This window comes from Sciurus carolinensis, chromosome 3 (assembly GCF_902686445.1).
Source record: "Sciurus carolinensis chromosome 3, mSciCar1.2, whole genome shotgun sequence".
Taxonomy (NCBI): domain Eukaryota; kingdom Metazoa; phylum Chordata; class Mammalia; order Rodentia; family Sciuridae; genus Sciurus; species Sciurus carolinensis.
Genome location: NC_062215.1, coordinates 16462033 through 16482032, shown reverse-complemented (window position 1 = coordinate 16482032; position 20000 = coordinate 16462033). Strand labels below are relative to the sequence as shown.

The following is a 20000-nucleotide window of genomic DNA, read 5'->3' as shown; positions in this document are numbered from 1 at the left end:
TATTTAAGCTAAGTGAATTAATATAATTACAATTTCTTTCAAAGAGAACATGTGGCCTTTGTATTTTGGGGGATTGACTTGTTTTACTTAGCATGATAGTCTCCAGTTCTATCCATTTACCAGCAAATGCCATAATTCCATTCTTCGTAGATTCTGGGGGAAACTATTTTAAATTAATTGTTTTTTCACCTGCTGATTTTCAGAAATTATAAACATTTGGTCATTCCCATCCTCTGTCCTGGTTTATGATTATTAGCATTGAAACTGCTATTTCATAATCCTTATTTTTCATTTCTTAGAAAATGATGAAGTAAGTCTCAGACAAATTTTGGAGAATTTGAATACAAGTAAACCAGCACCTATATTGGAAGGTGGGTTAATCAATATTTTACTTTAGATATTTATCCGAAGTTTCATTGCCATTTGTTATTATTATTTTAAAAACAGTATTATGAGGTATAATCAATATATTTAAAGTACATGATTTGGTCTAGTGTTGATGTGGGCACTTACGAAACCATCATCAGGATCAAGATAATAAACACATCTCCACCATAAAAACTTCGTGCCCCATGGTAGTCTCTCCTCTGTTTTTCTCTACTCTCCTTCCCATATCCCAAGGTAACCATTGATCTGCTTTCTGTCACTGGATATTTATATTTACATTTCAAGAATTTTATATAAATGGATATGCTTCTTTTGTTGTCTTATTTTATTCAGCATAATAATTTTGAGATTTATCAATATGTATCATTCCTAAGTAGTTCATTATTTTTTATTTCTTAGTAGTATTTCATTTTATAGATATATACTGCAGTTTATCTATTTAACTGATGATATATATTATGGTGTTTTCAATTTTGGCTTTTATATAAAGTTGCTGTGCACATTTATGTACAAGGTGGTGTATGGACGTAAGCTTTCATTTGTCTTGGTTAATTACCAAGGGATGGGTTGTCTGGGTCATATGGTGGATTGGTATACATTTTTATGAAACTGCCAAACTCTTTTTTCCAAAGTGGTTATACCATTTTACATTCACTTTCATCTACACTGGTAGTGTTTGAGTGTTCCAGTTCCTTCTAATTCTTTTAAAAGTTGGTATAGTCGGTAATAGTTTAAAATTTTTAACCATTCTATTAAATGCACTGTTATATCTCACTGTGGTTTTGCTTTACATTTTCTTATTACCAGTGATAGTAATCATATTCTCCTGTGCTTATTTTCTCCTTGTGTATCTTCTTTGTGAGGTATCTACTCATATCTTTTTTTTAGGTGAATCACTTTCTTGTTTCTTTATATATCCTAGATATAAGTCCTCTTTCATATACATGCTTACCAAATGTTTTCTCCAAGTCTTTTGCTCATCTCTTTATTTTCTTTATGATGTCTTCAAAAGAGCATCAATTTTAATTGATTAATTCCGATTAATCAATCTTTTTATTTTATGAATTGGGATTATTTGATGTCATATATAAAAAATATCTGTGCCTCACTCAAATTCACAAAAGGCTTCAATCATATATATTCTTATAACATTGTTAAAGTTTCTGGTTTTACATTTTTTGTTGTTCAATTAATTTTGAGTTTTTTCTTTGAACACTGGGAATTCTTTTCTCTAGGCATTACACCTAATTCTTGTGTTTTCATTCATTCATTCATTCATTCATTCATTCATTCATTTTTTCCTTTGTTTTGAGATGTGATCTTGCTGTGTTGCCCAGGTTGGTCTCAAACTTCTGGACTCAAGTGACCTTCTGCCTCAGCCTCTGTAATACATAGGGTTACAAGTGCACACCACTGTGTCCAGCTTGAGTTACTTTTAAAAAATGAAGTAAAGTAGGAATTGCATATGAATATCCATTTGTTCCAGCTGAAAAGACTATACTTTTTTCATTGAATTGCCTTTGTACTTTTGTAGAAAATCATATGCACAAACACATATTGGGTTCTCTATACTGTTCCGTTGACCTTTTGTCTATCTTTACACTAATATCACATTGTCTTAATTTCTAGAGCTTTATGATAAACATTAAAATCAATCAGGTAGCATCAGTCCTGTAACTTTGTTCTACTTTCTAAAGTTTTTTTGGCTATCCTTGCTCTTTTGTATAGTGTCATATGTATTTTAGAATCAGTTTGTAAATTTCTATAAGACTGATGGGGTTTATTGGAGAAATCAGGATGCTCATGAATTAGAATTTCTGAAAACTTGATAGTTTAGTTTTCATATTGATGCTTCTTAATTTATTCATTGTTTAGAACTTGGGCAGGGCACTTATTACTCTTTAAAAATTCTGCCATGTGTGTCTCCTATTAACATTTTCATTGTAGAGTTTAGCACAACTTATTTAAAATACTGTGAATGTCATTAAAAACACCTTATGTTGAACCAAACTTATCCAGAGGCATGAGTCATCAAATTAATATGTGTCAGTACTATGCTGTTTTTGTTATCTGTAGAAACTGAAATAAGGTATTGCCTATAGTATTGCTTCCCCCCACCCCTCAGGATAGCTTTGGCTATTAGGGATCTTTTCTGTTTCTATATGAATTTTAGGATTGTATTTTTCTAGTTCTGTGAAGAATGTCTTTGGTATTTAGATGGGGATTGCTTTGAATATGTGCATTGCTTTTGGCAACGTGGCCATTTTAATGATATTAATTCTCCCAATCCATGATCATGAGTGTTCCTTCTGGGTATTTTTAAGTGTTTTCTTCAGTTTCTTTTTTCAATGTTCTATAGTTTTCATTGTAGAGGCTTTTACTCCTTGTTAGGTTTATCCCTAGGAACTTTTCAAGTCTATTGTGAATAGGATTATTTTCCTGATTTTTTTTCTCAGTGAGTTCATTATTGGTGTATAGAAAGGCTACTGATGTTTGTATATCGATTTTGTGTCCTGCTGCTTTGCTGAATTTATCAGTTCAAAGTGACTTTTAGTGGAGTCTTTATGGTTTTGTAAGTATAGAATCATATCATCCGTGAACAGCAATAAATTGACTTTCTCTTTTCCTATTTGTATCCCTTTTATGCCTTTCTCTGGCCTGATTGCTCTGGCTAAAATTCCAAGTACAATATTGAACAAGACTGGTGAGAGTGGATGCACTTGTTTCATTCCTGATTTTAAAGGAAATGCTTTCAGTTTTTCTCCATTTGTATGGTGTTGGCTATGTGTTTCTCATAAACAGTCTTTATTAGGTTGAGGTATCATTTTTCTATACCTAGTTTCTTCAGGGCTTTTTTCATGAAAGGATGTTGAATTTTTTTCTGTATCTATTAAGACAGTAATGTTTTTATCCTTGATTCTATTTTGTTATGTTTATTGATTTGTATATGTTGAATTATCCTTTCATCCCTGAAATGAAACCAACCCTGTTGTGGTTACAAGTATATATATATATATTTTTTTTTTTTTTTTTTTTTGAGGATTTTTGTACCTATGTTCATCAGGAATATTGGTCTATAGTTTTTTTTTTTTTTTCCTGGTTGTGTCTTTTTCAGGTTTTTAATAGGGTAATACTGGCTTCAGAATTGAGTTTGGGAGGGTTCCTTCCCTTTCTATTATATGTAATAGTTTGCAGATATTGGTATTAGTTTTTTTAATTTTTAATTTGTTCTTTTTAGTAGTATTAGTTCTTTTGTAAAAGGCCCATAAAATTCAGCAGTGAATACATTTGGTCCTAGATTTTCTTTGTTAAAAGACATTTTATTACTGCTTTAATCTTATTGCTAGTTATTGATCTGTTGAGGTTTTTAAAATATAATTTCAATTCAGTTTTGGTAGGTCAGATGTGTATAAAGAATTGTTTGTTTTTTCTGGCTTTTTCCAGTTTGTTGAACTATATTTTTTCAAAATATTCCCTAATGATTATCTTGATTTCAGTAGTAACTGTTGTAATATCAGAACTAATTTTTTAATATGTAATAGTTTTATGTAAGTTACATTTTATATAAGTCAAAAATAAATTTAATTTTAAAAACACAATGAAATAGCAGTGCAATGGTTATAATATCATTTTAAAGAAAAAAATGAAACCAGAAACTAACAAAGTTTTCCATGTGTGTGAAGTAATCATTATTGGTGAAAATGTAAAATGGCCTGGATGCTGTGAAACTATCTGGCAATTATTCTAAAAGGAAAACATTGACCCAGAAATTATACCTCTAGCTTTATACCAAAGAAATTGTGGACAAAATTCAGTAAAAGAAACCTATATAAAAATGTTCATAGTAGTACCATTCACAGTAGCCAAGTAGAAACAATCCAAATGCCCATGAGCTGATAAAAGGTCAAATGCTGTATATCCACACAATAGAATGTTAATCATCTGTAATGAGAGAAAGTGCTGATTCGTGTTAACACATGGATGAGCCTCAAAAACATGCTAAGTGAAAGAAGCCAGACACAAAAGGCCACATGTGGTATAACCCCATTGATATGAAATGTCCAGGAAATTTGTAGATACTAAAAACAATGTCAGGGGTTGGGAAAGAAGGAAATGAGTAATGACTGCTTCATTGAACAGGGTACATTTTGTTTGTTTTTTTTGTGTGTGATGAAAATGTTCTGAAATTAGAGGATGTTGATTGTGAACTAAATGCAATTGAGGTAGACACTTTAAAATGGCTAAAATGGTGAATGTGAGGTTCTGTGAATTTTACCTCAATGAAGAAAATAAATTTAAGAACAAACAAAGTAAGGCAACAACTGTTGACCTCTCAATAGTCAAATAAATTTTCATGGAATCTCATCCTGTAGTGGCTCTGTACGTGGCTTTGGCTTCTCAGAGAACTAGGATCCAAGGTTTCTTTCTCCATCAATCTTTTCACACAGGGAGAATTTCTTAGAGAGAATTCTAAGAACAAGTGTTTAAAAATCCAAAATGTGAGCTGTGAAACTTCTTACAATATATCTTTGCAAATATTATGCCTGCCATACTCTTATGAACAAAAACTATTGAGAAAACCCTAGATTCAAGGGAGTGAAAAGCTGACTCCATTTTTTACCAGTTTTAGTTCACCTGACCTGTCTCTTGAACTGGCTCTGCTTGCTGCCTAAAGCTTTCCCTGGCAGATGTTCCATGCTTCTGGCATCTTCCTGGGGTCTCCACTGCAGCTTTGGCTTTATTTCTACAACTTCATGTGATATCCCCTCAGGGGTTGCCCACAGGGATTCCAGTGCTGTCACATATTGCCTGACCTCCCATGGTTACTATTAAAATCCCAGTGGAAGCCTCCACGACCTTTTAATGCTTATATTCTTCAAGCATTTTTCAATGATTTCAGTCCCTGGTCAACTTGCTCCATTGCTATGGGCCTGTGATGAGACAGAACATCATGGCAGAGAAGATGAAGTGGAACAGATCTGATTTCCTCGTGGCAGTGAAGCAGACAGGGAGGACTACTATTTTTATACTTCCAAAATTGAGCAGTTCCATGTAGACAGAGATGAGCCCTGAAGTTTCTCTTACTAATACAAAATTCAACATCGTTCTAGGAAATGTAACCAAGGCGGTACTTTAATTTTTAAAAAAATTATCATTTTATTCAGTTACTTTGAAAAAAATCAACTTATTTCTTTGATATTGGGACAAAAATAGCTGATCATCTTTGGGAAATACTTGGAATAAAGGCTTTTTAAAACTAATTTTATTAATTTTAAAATCAGATAATGTTAATGTAGATGTATAAATGTATATATAAATAATGTACTTATAGGTACATTAGTGTTCAGATGATTATAAAGTAAAAACATATGTACATAAAGTATTAGGTGACTTACAGAATCTCCATTTGTTTTCAGATGTATACTCTGCCCTCAATACTGTCGACTCGATGAGCTGGGACAGAGTTCAAGTTAATGACTTGAAAGATGCTTTTGGTGACCTCAGTATTTCTTTAAAACCTGAAGAACATCAGAAGTTAGAGAAAACACTTGATGTTGATGGTATATTAATTGCTATAAGTCAGTTTCCCTTACAAGTGACTGTAACTTCTCTATTCCCTTTCCATATCTTCCATTAATCACTCCCCTACAGTTTTTATTATCCTAATGGAAAAAAATCACTCAAATAGAGTAGTTCATCTGAGATCATAAATTCAGCTTGACAGAAAAATCTTGAATAAGATTAGTGAAAAAATTTTAAGTCCTTTTTTTATAGACACAGAAGTATCCTGTGTTGATTAATTAGGATCCGTTTTGAGAAAATAAACTGAATATATTCACCTACTATCTAAATAAGTGAAAGTAAAGTAATTCACTGAGATGGTGGTGGCAAGGTGAAATTTGAAGAGAATAAGAGACTTTCTCCTCCCTTCTAAGATATTTATAACGCAGTGTTGTTTGTAAATCCTTGAAGCTTTTGGAGACATTAATATGTTCTTTTCATCTTTTGGCAGTTATTTTGTGTGCTTAATTTAAAATAGATTTCTAAAAATATTTTCTTTATTTCTATTTATAGTTTTCCATTGATTCATCAGTCATATTGACTGGGACCACTTCATGGCATAACTTCAGGGGAGTGTTGTCCTGTGTGAACAGCACCCCGTGGGATTGTGCCATATGGTCAAGGGAAGATGAAGATCAGTAGGTTTTTTTTTGTTTGTTTGTTTGTTTGACCTTTATGTCCTTAATTCTATTTATGTGATGAATTGCATTCATAGAATGAATTTGGAAGTGTTCCAACCCTTTCTATTTTACAAAATAATTTGAGGAGTATTGGCATTATCTCTTTTTTAAAGGTCTGGTAGAATTCAGTTGAGAATCCATCTGGTCCTGGTCTTTTCTTTGTTGGAAGACTTTTTATTACTAATTCTGTGTCATTGCTAGTTATTGGTCTGTTTATATTTTCTATGTCATCTTTTTTTTAAAGTTGTGTTTTTTAATTTTTATTTATTTATTTATTGGATCCCGTGGATTGAACTCAGGGGCATCAACCACTGAGCTACATCCCCAGCCCTATTTTGGATTTTATTTAGAGACAGGGTCTCACTGAGTTGTTCAGTGCCTTGCCATTGCTGAGGCTGGCTTTGAACTCACGATCCTCCTGTCTTAGCCTCCCAAGACGCTGGGATTACAGCTATGAGCCACCATGTCTGGCTTCTATGTCCTCTTCATTCAATTTTGGCAGGCCATATGGGCCTAGAAATGTATCAGTTTCTTCTAGATTTTTCTAATTTATTGGAGTGTAAGTTTTCAAAGTAGTCCTTAATTATCCACTGGGTTTTGTGATGTCTTTGGTGAGTTTCTCCTTTCTCATCTCTAATTTTGTTAATTTGGGTCTTCTTTCTTTTTCTTTTGGTTAGTTTGGCTAAGGGCTTATAAATCTTGTTTATCTTTTCAATGAACCAAATCTTTGTTTCATTTATCCTTTGTGTCATTTTTTATTTTTTATTTTCATGTTCATTGATTTCTGCTGTAATATAAATTCCTTCTTTCTACTTGTTTTGAATTTCTTTCTTTCTTTTTTTTTTTTTCTTTTTCAGGAGCCTTGAGACACATCATTAGGTTATTTGGGATCTTTCTGATTTTCTTATGTGGGTAGTCTTAAAATATAAACTTTCCTCTTAGAACTGCCTTCATAGTATCCCAGAGGTTCTGATATATTGTATTACTATTCTCACTTGAATCTAAGCATTTTTAAGTTTCTCCCTTGATTTCTTATATCACCAATTAATCATTCAAAAGTGTATTGTTCAATCTTTATGTGTCTATATAGTTTCTTTAGGGTTTTGTCATGTTGATTTGTAATTTCATATCATGATCTGATAAGATACAAGGAATTATATAATTTTTTGGTATTTGTTAAGAGTTACTTTATGAACAAAATATGGTCTATTTTGGAGAAGTTTCTATGAGGTGTCAGAAGAAAGTGCATTTATCTTTTGTTGATGAAATATTCTATAGATGTATATTAAGTTCATTTGGTTTATAATATTTATCATGTCCAAAGAGTCTGTACCAAGTTTATGACTGTATGACCTATCAAATGGTGAGAGATGTGTTGAAATCACCCAGTGTATTATACTGGAGCCTATCTGAGACTTTGATTTGACTAATGTCCCTTTTATAACATTTATTGCACCCACATTTGAGGCATAAATATTTAATATTGTTATTTTTTTGTTGAATTGGTCCCTTTTATCACTATTAAGTAACCTTTTTTGTTTCTTCTGATTAATTTTGGTTTGAAGCCTGATTTGTCAGATATGAGAGTAGCTACTCCTACTTCTTTTTGGGTTCCTTTCACATTATCTGTAAGTTTCCATCCTTCCACTTTCAACCTGTCTGCCTATAAAATGTGTCTCTTGCAAATAAAATATAGTTGGATCTTGTTCTTTAATCCAGCCTGCTAGTCTAGGTCTTTTAATTGGAGAGTTGAAACTATTTATATTTAAAGTTATTACAGAGAGAAGTTTATTAACTCATGCCATTTTGATTTATTTATAATATTTAAATTGGTTATGTTTCTCATTTGTTCAGCTACTCTTCAATGAGATTTGTTCATTTGTGTGATGTGATGTCTGTGGTGATTTCCCCTTTCTCATCTCTTTTTGAACTCTGATTTCTTAGAAATTTTCACATAAGTTTTGCTAATCTTGGAATGTTTTAATTTCTGTTTTGATTTTGAAAGATAGCTTTGATGGCTATTGCAGTCTTGGTTGATAGTTATTTTCTTTTTGACTTGAAATGTATCATTTTAAGCCTTCTGACTTTTAGCATTTGTGCTGAGAAATGAGAAGTGATTCAGATAGACTTGACTCTAAATGCAACCTGATGTTTAATTTTAATGTGTTGTGGAGAGATTATTTTTTGATCTTGTCTATTTGGGGTTCTGAATGCTTATTGTATCTGAATGTCCATCTCATTCTCAAGGTCTGGAAAATTTTCTATTATTATTTCTCCGAAGAAGTTATCAACTTCCTTATTCTGTATCACAAATGCTCTTAATTCCAATGATTCTTAAATTTGGTGTCCTAATGCTGTCCCAGAATTCTTGTATATTTTGGTGATGGTTAGTCATTTTTCTTTCTTTAATGCTATCTGAGTATTCAAGGCTGGCCACTTTGTCTTCCAGCTCTGAGATTCTGTCTTCAGCATGGTCTACTCTAGTAGATTTTCAATTAAACATTTTCCTTATTATTTTATTATTTTCCTAATTATCTCTTTATTGAATTTCTCATTCATATCCTGTACTGACTTCCTTACTTCATTTAGTTATTTTCCTGTGTTCTCTTGGAATTCATTTTACTTCTTTTTCTGATATTTTCCACTTGAGTATCATTTGGGTCTATTGCTGGTGAATTATGAACTTTAGGAGGTGTCATGTTATCTCTTAAAGTATATTTTGTATTTCAGTGAGGAGTTTCATGCATCTGTTTGGAGGTATTTCTCCTCTTGTGTGTGGGCCTTTTTAGGGCATAATCTTCATTTACTGAAGGGTCTTAGAGTGATCTAGATTGACATCCTCTCATAGGTGTGGAATCCACATTGTTGCTCTTAATCTTCTGTTTTTGCTGTAGCAGTGGATGTTATTAGCAGTTATTTCCCTGTAAAGGTTTTCAGTTTCTTTAGCCTGTATCACAAACCCTCCTTAGTTCCAATGATTCTTAAATTTGGTCTCTTATTGTCCCAGAGTGCTTGTACATTCTGATTATGGTTACTTATTTTCTTAATTCCTAGTGGCCCATACCTGTTTCTACATGGGATCTGGTCATTAGTTTTGAGTTTTGGTCCCTTTTTTTTTGTATTAAAGCAAATGGAAGATTAAGTGTCATTAATTTGTGTGTGGTGTAAGGCCAACCTGGGCTACTTAGCAAGACCCTATCTAAAAATAAAAATAATAAGGGCTGGAGATGTACCTGTGTTAGAGTGCTCCTGAGTTCAGTCCTCAGTACAAGAAAAAAAATTTTTTTTCACTTTTTAATTGATTATTGACTTTCTGAGAACCCTTGATGTGTTTTAGATATAAGTCCTTTATTTGATATGTACTTAAACATTTCTTCCTAGTCTGTTACTTTTCATTTTCTTACTAGTGAAAATTTATTATTGTTGTTGATATTATTATTATTATTATTTTTGTGAATAGTGCTTGTTATGTTGTGTCTAAGAAATCTTTACTCCCCTCAGGATAGAAAGATTTTCTTTTATGTTTTCATCTTGAATAGTGCTGTCCGGTAGAAATATGATACAATCCTCCTATGTAATTTTAAGTTTTCTAATAACAGTAAAATTTAAGAGGTGAAACTAATTTAAAAATAGATTTTAACTCAACATATCCTAAAGATTATCCATTAAACTTAAAATCAATATATACTAGTAAAATACTTTCCTTTCCTTTTTTATAGCAAGTTTTTTTTTCAATAAGTGGGCATTTTACTCTTATGGTACACCTATTTCAGACAAGACACACATTTCAGTTGTTCCACACCTGCATGTGAATTGTAGTATGACAGCAAAATTCTGGAAGTTTTATAGTTTTAGATTTTACATTTAGGTCCATGATGATTTTGGATTAATTTTTGTTTTTGTCATGTTTGTGTTGAGGTTCATTAAAACATATATGGATGGTCACTTGACTCAGCACCATTTGTTGAAAGGACTGTATTTGATCACTGAATTACCTTTGTACTTTTGTCAAAAACAGTTGACTGTATGTTCCTGTTTCTGGTTGATCAGTTTAGTTCCTGTGTTATGTGTTTATCCTTTATCGTATCCTTAACATGTCTTAAAATTAGGTACTGTCAGTCTACCAACTTTGTTCTCATGCAAAATTGTTTTGACTAGTCTATTTTTTTAGCTTTATATTTTGCTTTTCCTATACATTTTATAATCTGCTTGCAAATTTACACAAAAAATTCCTGCTAAAACTTTTATTTGTATTGCATTGAATTTATCAATCAATTGGGGAAGTTGATAATTTAACAGTATTTTGATACTTCTAATCTAAAATAAGCTTTATCATTCCTTTTATCTCTTATTTTTCTCATCAGTAATATTTTATAGCTTTTAGCATACAGATTATATATATATTTATTTAATGATTGGTACTATTGTATGACAATATATTTTTCCATTTTCATTTATTCATTGCAAGCATTTATATCAAAACAGTATATATATATATATATATATATATATATATTTTTTTTTTTTTTTTTTTTTTTTTTTTTTTTTTTTTTTGGGTACTGGGGATTGAACTCAGGGGTACTTGACCTGAGCCACATCCCCAGCCTTATTTTTTGTATTTTATTTCGAGACAGGGTCTCACTGAGTTGCTTAGCCCCTTGCTTTTGTTGAAACTGGCTTTGAACTTGTGATCCTCCTGCCTCAGCCTCCCAAGTTGCTGGGATTACAGGCATGTGCCACCACACCCAGCTCAGCATAAATCTTTATAGATTGCCCTGGTACCTACTTACTTCACTTCTTCATTTCTTTTTATAATTGACAAATTAAAATTATACACTGTACATTCTTATGAGGTACAATGAGATGTCTCAATTCATGTACACATTGTGTTATGTTCAAATCAGAGTAAATGTATCAATTTCCTCAGTTAACATTTCCTTGTGGTAAAAACATTCACATTCCTTTCTTCTGACTTTTTGAAATACATAGTACATTACTATTATCTATAATCATCCAGTAGAACTCAGAACTTCTTACTCCTATCTCATTCCCTTAGTGACCATCAACCAACCCGTCTCCATCCATTCCTGTCCCCCACTCCTCCTAGCCTCTGAGATCAATTTTTCAGCTTCCAAATAAGTGAGATCATGCAGTATTTGTCTTTCTGAGCCTGACTTACTTCATTTAACACAATGATCTCCAGTTCCATTCATCTTTTTGCAATTGACAGGATTTTTTTGATGACTGAAAAGTATTCCATCTTATATATAACATTTTATCCGTTCCTCAGTTGATGGACGCTTTGGTCATTTCTATTTTTTTGCTATTGTGAATAGTGCTGCAACGGTCATGGCAGTGCATATTTCTGTTCCTAAATTGATTTCATTTCCTTTGGCTATATATGACTGATAGAATTGCTGACTCAGATAAGTTCTATTTTTAATTTTTTGAGGAGCCTGTATACTATTTTCCATAATGACCCTACTAATTTACATCCCTAATAGTGTATAAGGATTCCCTTTCCCTATATCCTTGCCAGCACTTAATTAGCTTCTCTCATTTTGATAGTAGACTGACTTGTACCAATAGTCCATAGAAAGATTTTTAGTTAGCCCTTTTATTTTCAGGTTCTGTAAGCAAAAATAACCAACACAGTTTTGGCACCATTATGAAAACACAAGTAACTGGGATGGATGCAGACCTCAAATGGATCAGCAAGCTTTCCTTTAATCCTCAGTGGAGTCAATCAGTCAGACACTGGAGGGGCTCATTTTTGGAGTGGAAAATGGCCATCGGTTACAGAGGGGCTCTGTGTTTTATAGGCTACAATGAGGGTGAATTTGTCATTGGAGATTGAAGCAGAATGTGTCCATTTGGGCAGTCAGGAAAAAAGTTTTAAAAAGTCTGAAACTTGAAGCTACTGGGAAGGACTGAAAGCTCAGAACTTGGCGGGAGCTCACTGTTTATCTTCTTCCTCTGGGACCCATTATTACCCAGAGCTTCACTACTTGCTTTTCTCCTTCCAGGACTCATCAGCAATGGGAAAAAGGGTAAAAGTCCAGGGCCCAGCATTTCAGTATCCACTTCCTCCCTTCAGTACCCATTGTGGTTGGGAAGGGATGAATTTTTGCTTTTGGTGGAGACGCTGGGGATGAACCCTGGGAGGGATGAAAGTTAGCTTTTTTCCCCTTAGGGCCCATTGTTACTGGGAAAGGATTTACTGGGAGAGGATTGATGATTGCCTTCCTCTTCTATCTTCCTCTAGGTCAGACAGTTTTTTTGGGGTTGTCATTTCCCTGTCATGGGAGTTATCATTTTTCATATCCTTCAGGTTCTCCCTTCTTATTGCCTTCTTACTTCCATACTTGAAATCTACCAAAACTGAGTATTGATCTTTGTTGGGCAAATTTGCTTCCTTCCCACCTTTCACTCCATGTACCTAGAGGTTCTTCTTTTGGATATACTAGAACTTGGATTTCTCCACTACATTTTATTTATCATATCTACTTGTTTAGTTTTTAATTTTATGTCTCATAAAATAGTATAAACTACTTGAGGGAGAAATTTTTCTGTGTTGTATGTTGCCTTATTCCTAGTACCAAGGAGAGTGCCTAGCAGAACATATGTTTCATGAATGAATAGGTGAATGAACACATTTTGTTTTCTGAGTATATATTAAATGCATTGAGTAAATATAAAACCTCTCTACTTATGCCTACATCTATCCTTCTCAACTTACTTTCTTTATTATAAGTTTATTATTCTCATTTCATTTTAATCCAATTCAATAGAATCTTGGGAAGTAAAAGAGAAAAACATGAGGCAAAATCACAAGACATTAGGTTTACTTAAAAGAATATTTTTCATAGGAAGAAAAAAATCATATTCTTTTATGTGTTCATCTGCCTTTTAGCAAAAACCACATTTGTTTTGCTAAGACCATAGAATTTGAAGATACTAAAAGTAGTTTTATGTTACTTATGTGAATTTATTTACAACCTAAATATCCATAGAAAAATCAACATGTGAAATATTTACTATTATCAAGGGTATATAGTTAATAATAGTACCTAGTTTAAGATTTGTTCTTAAATTAAGCTAATACTTTCAAGACAAATTTATATGGACCAGTTGTTTGTGTTACCATGTAATTAATACTCAATAATTTTTATTGTCTTTAGCTATTTATCATGATCCCCTGAAGTATAATTTTGAACTGTTTCTGTTTTGACTGTGTCTATTGAACAACTCTTACTCTTTTTATTTATGATGGTAAAGCATAATATTTTCCTGTCTTAAAAATTGTTAAGAACCAACAGTTTCTTGATAATCACTTTTCTGTTTTCAAAGAAAAAATCAAGATGTGTAATCTAGATAATTTCTTGAATGATATGGCAATGAAGGTTACATCTGAGGAACATAAAGACCTGGTAAATCATCTCCCAGCTAGTGGTAAGCATTTCAGTTATTTTGATGCCTTTCAAAAAGAGCTTTTAGACTTAATTATAAGAAATGTTGAGAGGGCTGGGATGTGGCTCAGTGTTAAAGCATTTGCCTAGCGTCCATGAAGTCCTGGGTTCAATCCATAGCATCACAAAAATAAAATAAAATAGCACAAAAAATGTTGATATTGCTTTAGTTGATGTTGATTTAGCACTTTCTATATTTACTATATTTAATATTTAATTGCTATAAGAGTACACATATCCACTACTAAAGGAAGGAATGTGTATGTGTGTATTATTTTTTTGTGATTTTTAAAAATGTGGACACTAAGATTGTAAATGAATATTAAGATTGTTAGGCAGGAAACGTTTGGAACTGAAAATGTTACCACTTAGGCTAAGTAGTTTCTGAAACATCACTGAGATTATTAGAAGTCCAAAGCATAAGAGAGAATAGAAGAAACTGGGATGCAGGGAGATGGAGCAGTGAAAGTGAAAAATGAGGATTAAAAATAAGTTTAAATTCTGTTCTACAGATTAAGAAAAACATATGGGAGAATTTTCTTTAGGTAGACTAATCTAAATAAGTTGCACAGCCCTAAATAATAGGGACTATACTTCACAACATTATTTCAAGAATTAGAGGAGTCAAGATGGTGGAGTAAAGAAGGTTACTTTCGGGGCTGGGGAGATAGCTCAGTCGGTAGAGTGCTAGTCCGTGGGTTTGATCCCCAGCACCAAAAAAAAAACAAAAAAAAAGAAGGTTACTTTCCAAACTGCTCCATGCCATGACACTAGAAAAAAGGACAAACAGCTTCTCTTTGAGGTGAGTGAAAAAGAAATCCTGGGATTTACTACTGGACTCCCAGAATTGTCTAGGGATTCAGAAGGTTGGATAGAATAAAATTTAAAAAAAAGAAAAGAAAAGAAAAATACCACTGGAGGCTGAGGTGGATCCACTGCACACAGGTCAGAGAGGGACATTAAGAGAGCCTGCATTTTGGGTGTCACAGGGCTGTGTACTGAAGCAGAGAAGACAGTGATCAGGGACATTGTTGAGCTGATCCAGTGGTTGAGCTGCCATTTGTTTTCATGTGAGAGGGACACTCATGCCTCCTGGTAGCCCACAGAGAACAGAGGCAACCACTCTTTTCCCACTGTGCTACACTTGGCTAACAGGATGGGGGTCCAAACCCAGGCACCCAGACCTGTGTAATTCTAACTGGGTTTGAAAACCTGACCTGTCAAAGGTCCAGAGCGTGACTAGAAAACCAAGTGAAATTTGGGTGTGGAAAGTGTTGCACCCAGGTGAATTCAAGACATTAAGATCAGAGAGATCCTGGGTGACTCAATCTTTGAGTCTTGTTACTCACAGTATCAGCTGGGGTTGGGCGGGGAGTGAATGTGCACTTTGGGACTTATCACAGGTGGCTGAGATATGGGAGACATGGGAGGCAGAGGGTGTGTGTGTGTGTGAAGGACTGGCATCTTTGCCGCTGGAGTAGAACCCAGGGGAGATTTTAGCGATACAGATGCCCAGCGTGGACCAGAAGCAGCTAGGCTCTGGAGGTGTGCTAATTTAAAAGCTTCACAAAACATTGTTCCACAAAGCACTAGCTAGACCCATACCCTGCCTCTAAGAGCTCTACCTCTGGGAACCCCTTTCACAGAACTTTATAGTGACCCCTCACTGTGAGTGTAATAGACAACACCCTTTAAGGTGCAACCTCACTAAGTCCACACAAAAAAAGGAATTGACAGCCTCTGATTAGTACTCTTGTGCATATTAAATACCTCAAGAAAAAAATGGAAAGAAAGACAATTGGGAACTGACAACCAATATATAATACTACAGAAAAAATTTTGACCATTGCAAGGAAGCAATTTCTTAATCTTCCATCAAGAACCTTTTTATTTTTTAACTTTTGTGTGTGGAATGGTACATGGGCATTTGTACATATATGTGTTTGTCTCATTCTTATCATTTCTAGTATTTTTTGAAGGTACTTTTTTGACTCTGTCTTTTGAGGACTATGGTGTTTGATTAGTATACCTTTGTTTGTTTAATATTTTTTGCTTGTTTTTATTGTTTTTCTCCTATTTTCCTTGAGTCTCTTCCTCTTTTGCAAACAGGCAAATTCTATTCTTTCATTCTCCTTTTTACTTGTTGCTACTATTACTTCTCATCTTACCTCTCAATTTTATTACATCCTACATCTCCTCTACATTCCCCTCATCACCCTTCTGGAATAGCAAACCCTTTTGTAAACATAATATCTCTACTGTTGGCAATTGCCTGCCATACCATTTCTGTTTATAGTGCCAATTAATATTGTAGATGCTAAAATAGGGGCAAAGTATTGAGTTTAATGCTGAATGTTGATTGCATTGCTTGTTATTATTTTTCCCCCTCTAAAAGGTGAGGAACTAGCAATCTTCAGGAACACTATAAATTCACAAGGTAGAAGCTCTGTCACCTCAGAATCTTTCTGATAAATGGGTAGATGTACAAACAGCATGAAAAAGCAAGGGAATAAATCACCTCAAAGAAATCAAAATACCTCATTAACAGAATCCAATGATATCACAGTGGAGGAAATGTCAGAGGAGGAATTTAGAAAGTTCATTGTTAAACTGATCTGAGAGGTAAAAGACAATGTAAGGAGTGAAATCAGAAAGAAAATACAGGAAATGAAAGATGACTTCAATAAGGAGATAGAAAACCTAAAGAAGAATCAATTAGAGATTCTCGGAAGGAAGGAATCAATAAACCAAATTAAAAACTCAATTGAAAGCATCCTTAGCAGGGTAAGATAACTTGGAAAATAGTTTCAGGCAGTGCAGACAAAATATATAGTCTTGAAAATAAAACCATGGAGAAGAGATGATAAGAGGACACAAACAGAATTTTCAAGAAATAGGGGATAACATGAAGAGGCCAAATATAAGGTTTATTGGGATAGATGAAGGTTCAGAGATACAAACCAAAGGAATGCACAATCTTTTCAATGAAATAATATCTGAGAGCTTCCCAAACCTTAAGAATGAAATGGAAAATCAAATACAGGAGGCTTACAGGACTCAAAATGTACAAAATTATAATAGACCCCTTCAAGAGACATTATGAAAATGCCCAACATACTGAATAAGGATAAAATGTTAAAGGCTCCTAGAGAAAAATGACAGGTTTTAAAGGGAAATGAATCTGGATCTCTGACCCATACTCTAAAAGCTAGGAGATCTTGGAATAATAGATACCAAACTCTGAAAGAAAATGGATACCAACAAAGAAAACTGTACCTGGCAAAATTAAGTTTCAGATTTGATTATGAAATAAAAACCTTCCATGATAAAGAAAATGATAAAAGAATTCACAACTAGAAAACCTGCACCACAGAACATTCTTAGCAAAATATTTCATGAAGAAGAAATGAAAAATAAAAGTGACAATCAGCAAAGGGAGGAATTGCAAGAGTTGTTAATCAAGAGAAACAAACCCAAATTTAAAAAAAAACTGGAAATAAATCAAAGTGACAAGGTATAAAAACCATTACTCAATAATACTATTGTATTAGAATGTAAATGTTCTAAACTTATCAATCAAAAGACATAGACTAGCTAGGTGAGATGGTGCATGCCTGTGATCCCAGTGCCTTGGGAGGCTGAGGCAGCAGAATTGCAAGTTTAGACCCAGCTTCAGCAATTTATTGAGGCCCTAAGCAACTTAGCAGGACCCTGTCTCTAATAAAATATGAAAAGGGCTGTGGATTTTGCTTAGTGATTAAGCACCCCTGGGTTTAATCCCTAGTACAAAAAAAAAAAAAAAGACATAGACTCAGAGATTGGATTTAAAAAAGGCCCAACAACATGCTGTCTACAAGAGAGTCACCTCATAGGCAAATACATCCACAGACTGAAAGTTAAAGGATGGGGAAAAAGATATAATTCTCAAGGATCTCATAAACAAGTAAGGATTTCTATTCTCATATCAGATAAAGTGGACTTCTAATCAAAGTTAATCAGAAGGGACAAAGAAGGTCATTTCATACTGCTTAAGGAAATTATACATCAAAAGATACAACAACTATAAATACTTATGCCCCAAACAATGGAGCATCTACATACATTTAAAACAACAACAACAAAAAAAAAACCTCCTCAATTTCAAGAATCAGACCACAACATAACACAAGATTCTGGGTGACTTTAATCCACCTCTCTCACCCCTGGATAGATCAGCCAAACAAAAACTAGACAAAGAAGCTATAGAACTAAAAAATGCAATGAATAATTTAGACAACAGATATATAGAATATTTCATCCATCCAGAGGATAATCACAAACTATTTTGAAAACTTACACTCCAATAAAATAGAAAATCTAGAAGATAACAACAAATTTTTAGAGAGATATGACCTACTCAAATTGAATCAGGAGGACATAAAAAATTTAAACAGACCAGCCTACTAACAAAGAAAAGCCCAGGACCAGACTGATTCTCAGCCAAGGTCTACCAGACTTCAAAGAAGAACTGACACCAGTCCTCAAACTATTCCATGAAATAGAAAAGGAGGGAACCCTTCCAGACTCATTCTACAAAGCTACTATAGCCTTGATTCCAAAACCAAAGGCACACCAAGAAAAGGAAACTTCAGGCCCAAATCCCTGATGAACATAGATGCAAAAATTCTTAATAAAATACTTGCAAATGATTTATAAAAATACATTGAAATGATAGTGCAATATGATCAAGTGGATTTTATTCCAGGAATGTAAGGATGGTTCAATATATGGAAATCAATAAATATAATTCACCACATCAATAGACAAGAATCACATGATTATCTCAATAGTTGCAGAAAAAGCATTTGACAAAATACTGCATCTCTTCATGTTCAAAACACTGGAAAAACTATAGGTAATAGGAAAATACCTCAACATTGTAAATGGTATATACATTAGACCCAAGGTCAACATCATTCTCAATGGAGAAAAATTGAAAGCATTCTCTCTAAAAATAGGAACAAGATGCCATTTCTGTCCAATATAGTCTATGAAACTCTATTCAGAGCAATTAGTCAAAAGAAAGAAATTAAAGGAATATGAATAGGAAAAGAAGACCTCAAATTATCCCTGTTTGCAGACAACATCATCCTCTATTTATAAGACCACAAAAATTCCACCAGAAAACTACTAGAACTCATAAAGGAATTCAACAAATTAGCAAATAAAAAATTAACACCCATAAATCAAATGCATTCCTATATAGCAATGATGGATCAGCTGAAAGAGAATTTAGGAAGATTATCCCATTGAAAATAGCCTCAAAAACAAAACAAAACAAAATTAAAAAAAAAAAAAAACCTGAGAAACAATCTAACAAAAGAGACAAAAGATCCCTGCAATGAAAACTACAGAACACTACAGAAACTACAGAAAACTACAGAAATTGAAGACCTTAGAAGATGGAAAGAATGCCCATGCTCTTGGATAGGCAGAATTAATATTGTCAAAATGGCCATACTACCAAAAGTTGTATAGAGATTCAATGCAGTTCCTATTAAAATCCCAATGATGTCTTCATACAAATAGAAAAACAGTCATGAAATTGATTTGGAAAAAGAGACCCAGAATAGGTAAAGCAGTCCTTAGTGAAAAGAGTGAATCAGGATGCAACACAATACCAGACCTTAAATATTATACTACAGAGCTGGAGTTAACAAAACAGCATGGTATTGGTACCAAAACAGACATGAAAACCAGTGGAACAAAATAGAAGTCACAGAGGCAAACCCACATAAATACAGTTATGTTATATTAGACAAAATAGAAAAGATAGCCTCTTCAACAAATGGTACTAGGAAAACTGGAAATCCAGATGTAGCAGAAGGAAATTAAACCCCTACCTCTCACCCTGCACAAAACT

At 33.5% G+C, this 20000-nt stretch overlaps 1 protein-coding gene across 1 annotated transcript in view; it reads left to right on the top strand.

Annotated features, from left to right (window-relative positions):
- Efcab13 (EF-hand calcium binding domain 13) overlaps positions 1–12807 on the top strand; it is a 163110-nt gene extending 150303 nt beyond the window's left edge. The window contains 3 exon segments of the mRNA XM_047543767.1: positions 300–371; positions 5805–5948; positions 12656–12807. Coding sequence (XP_047399723.1) covers positions 300–371; positions 5805–5948; positions 12656–12807 — 368 coding nt within the window.
- Positions 12808–20000: the final 7193 nt, after the last annotated feature.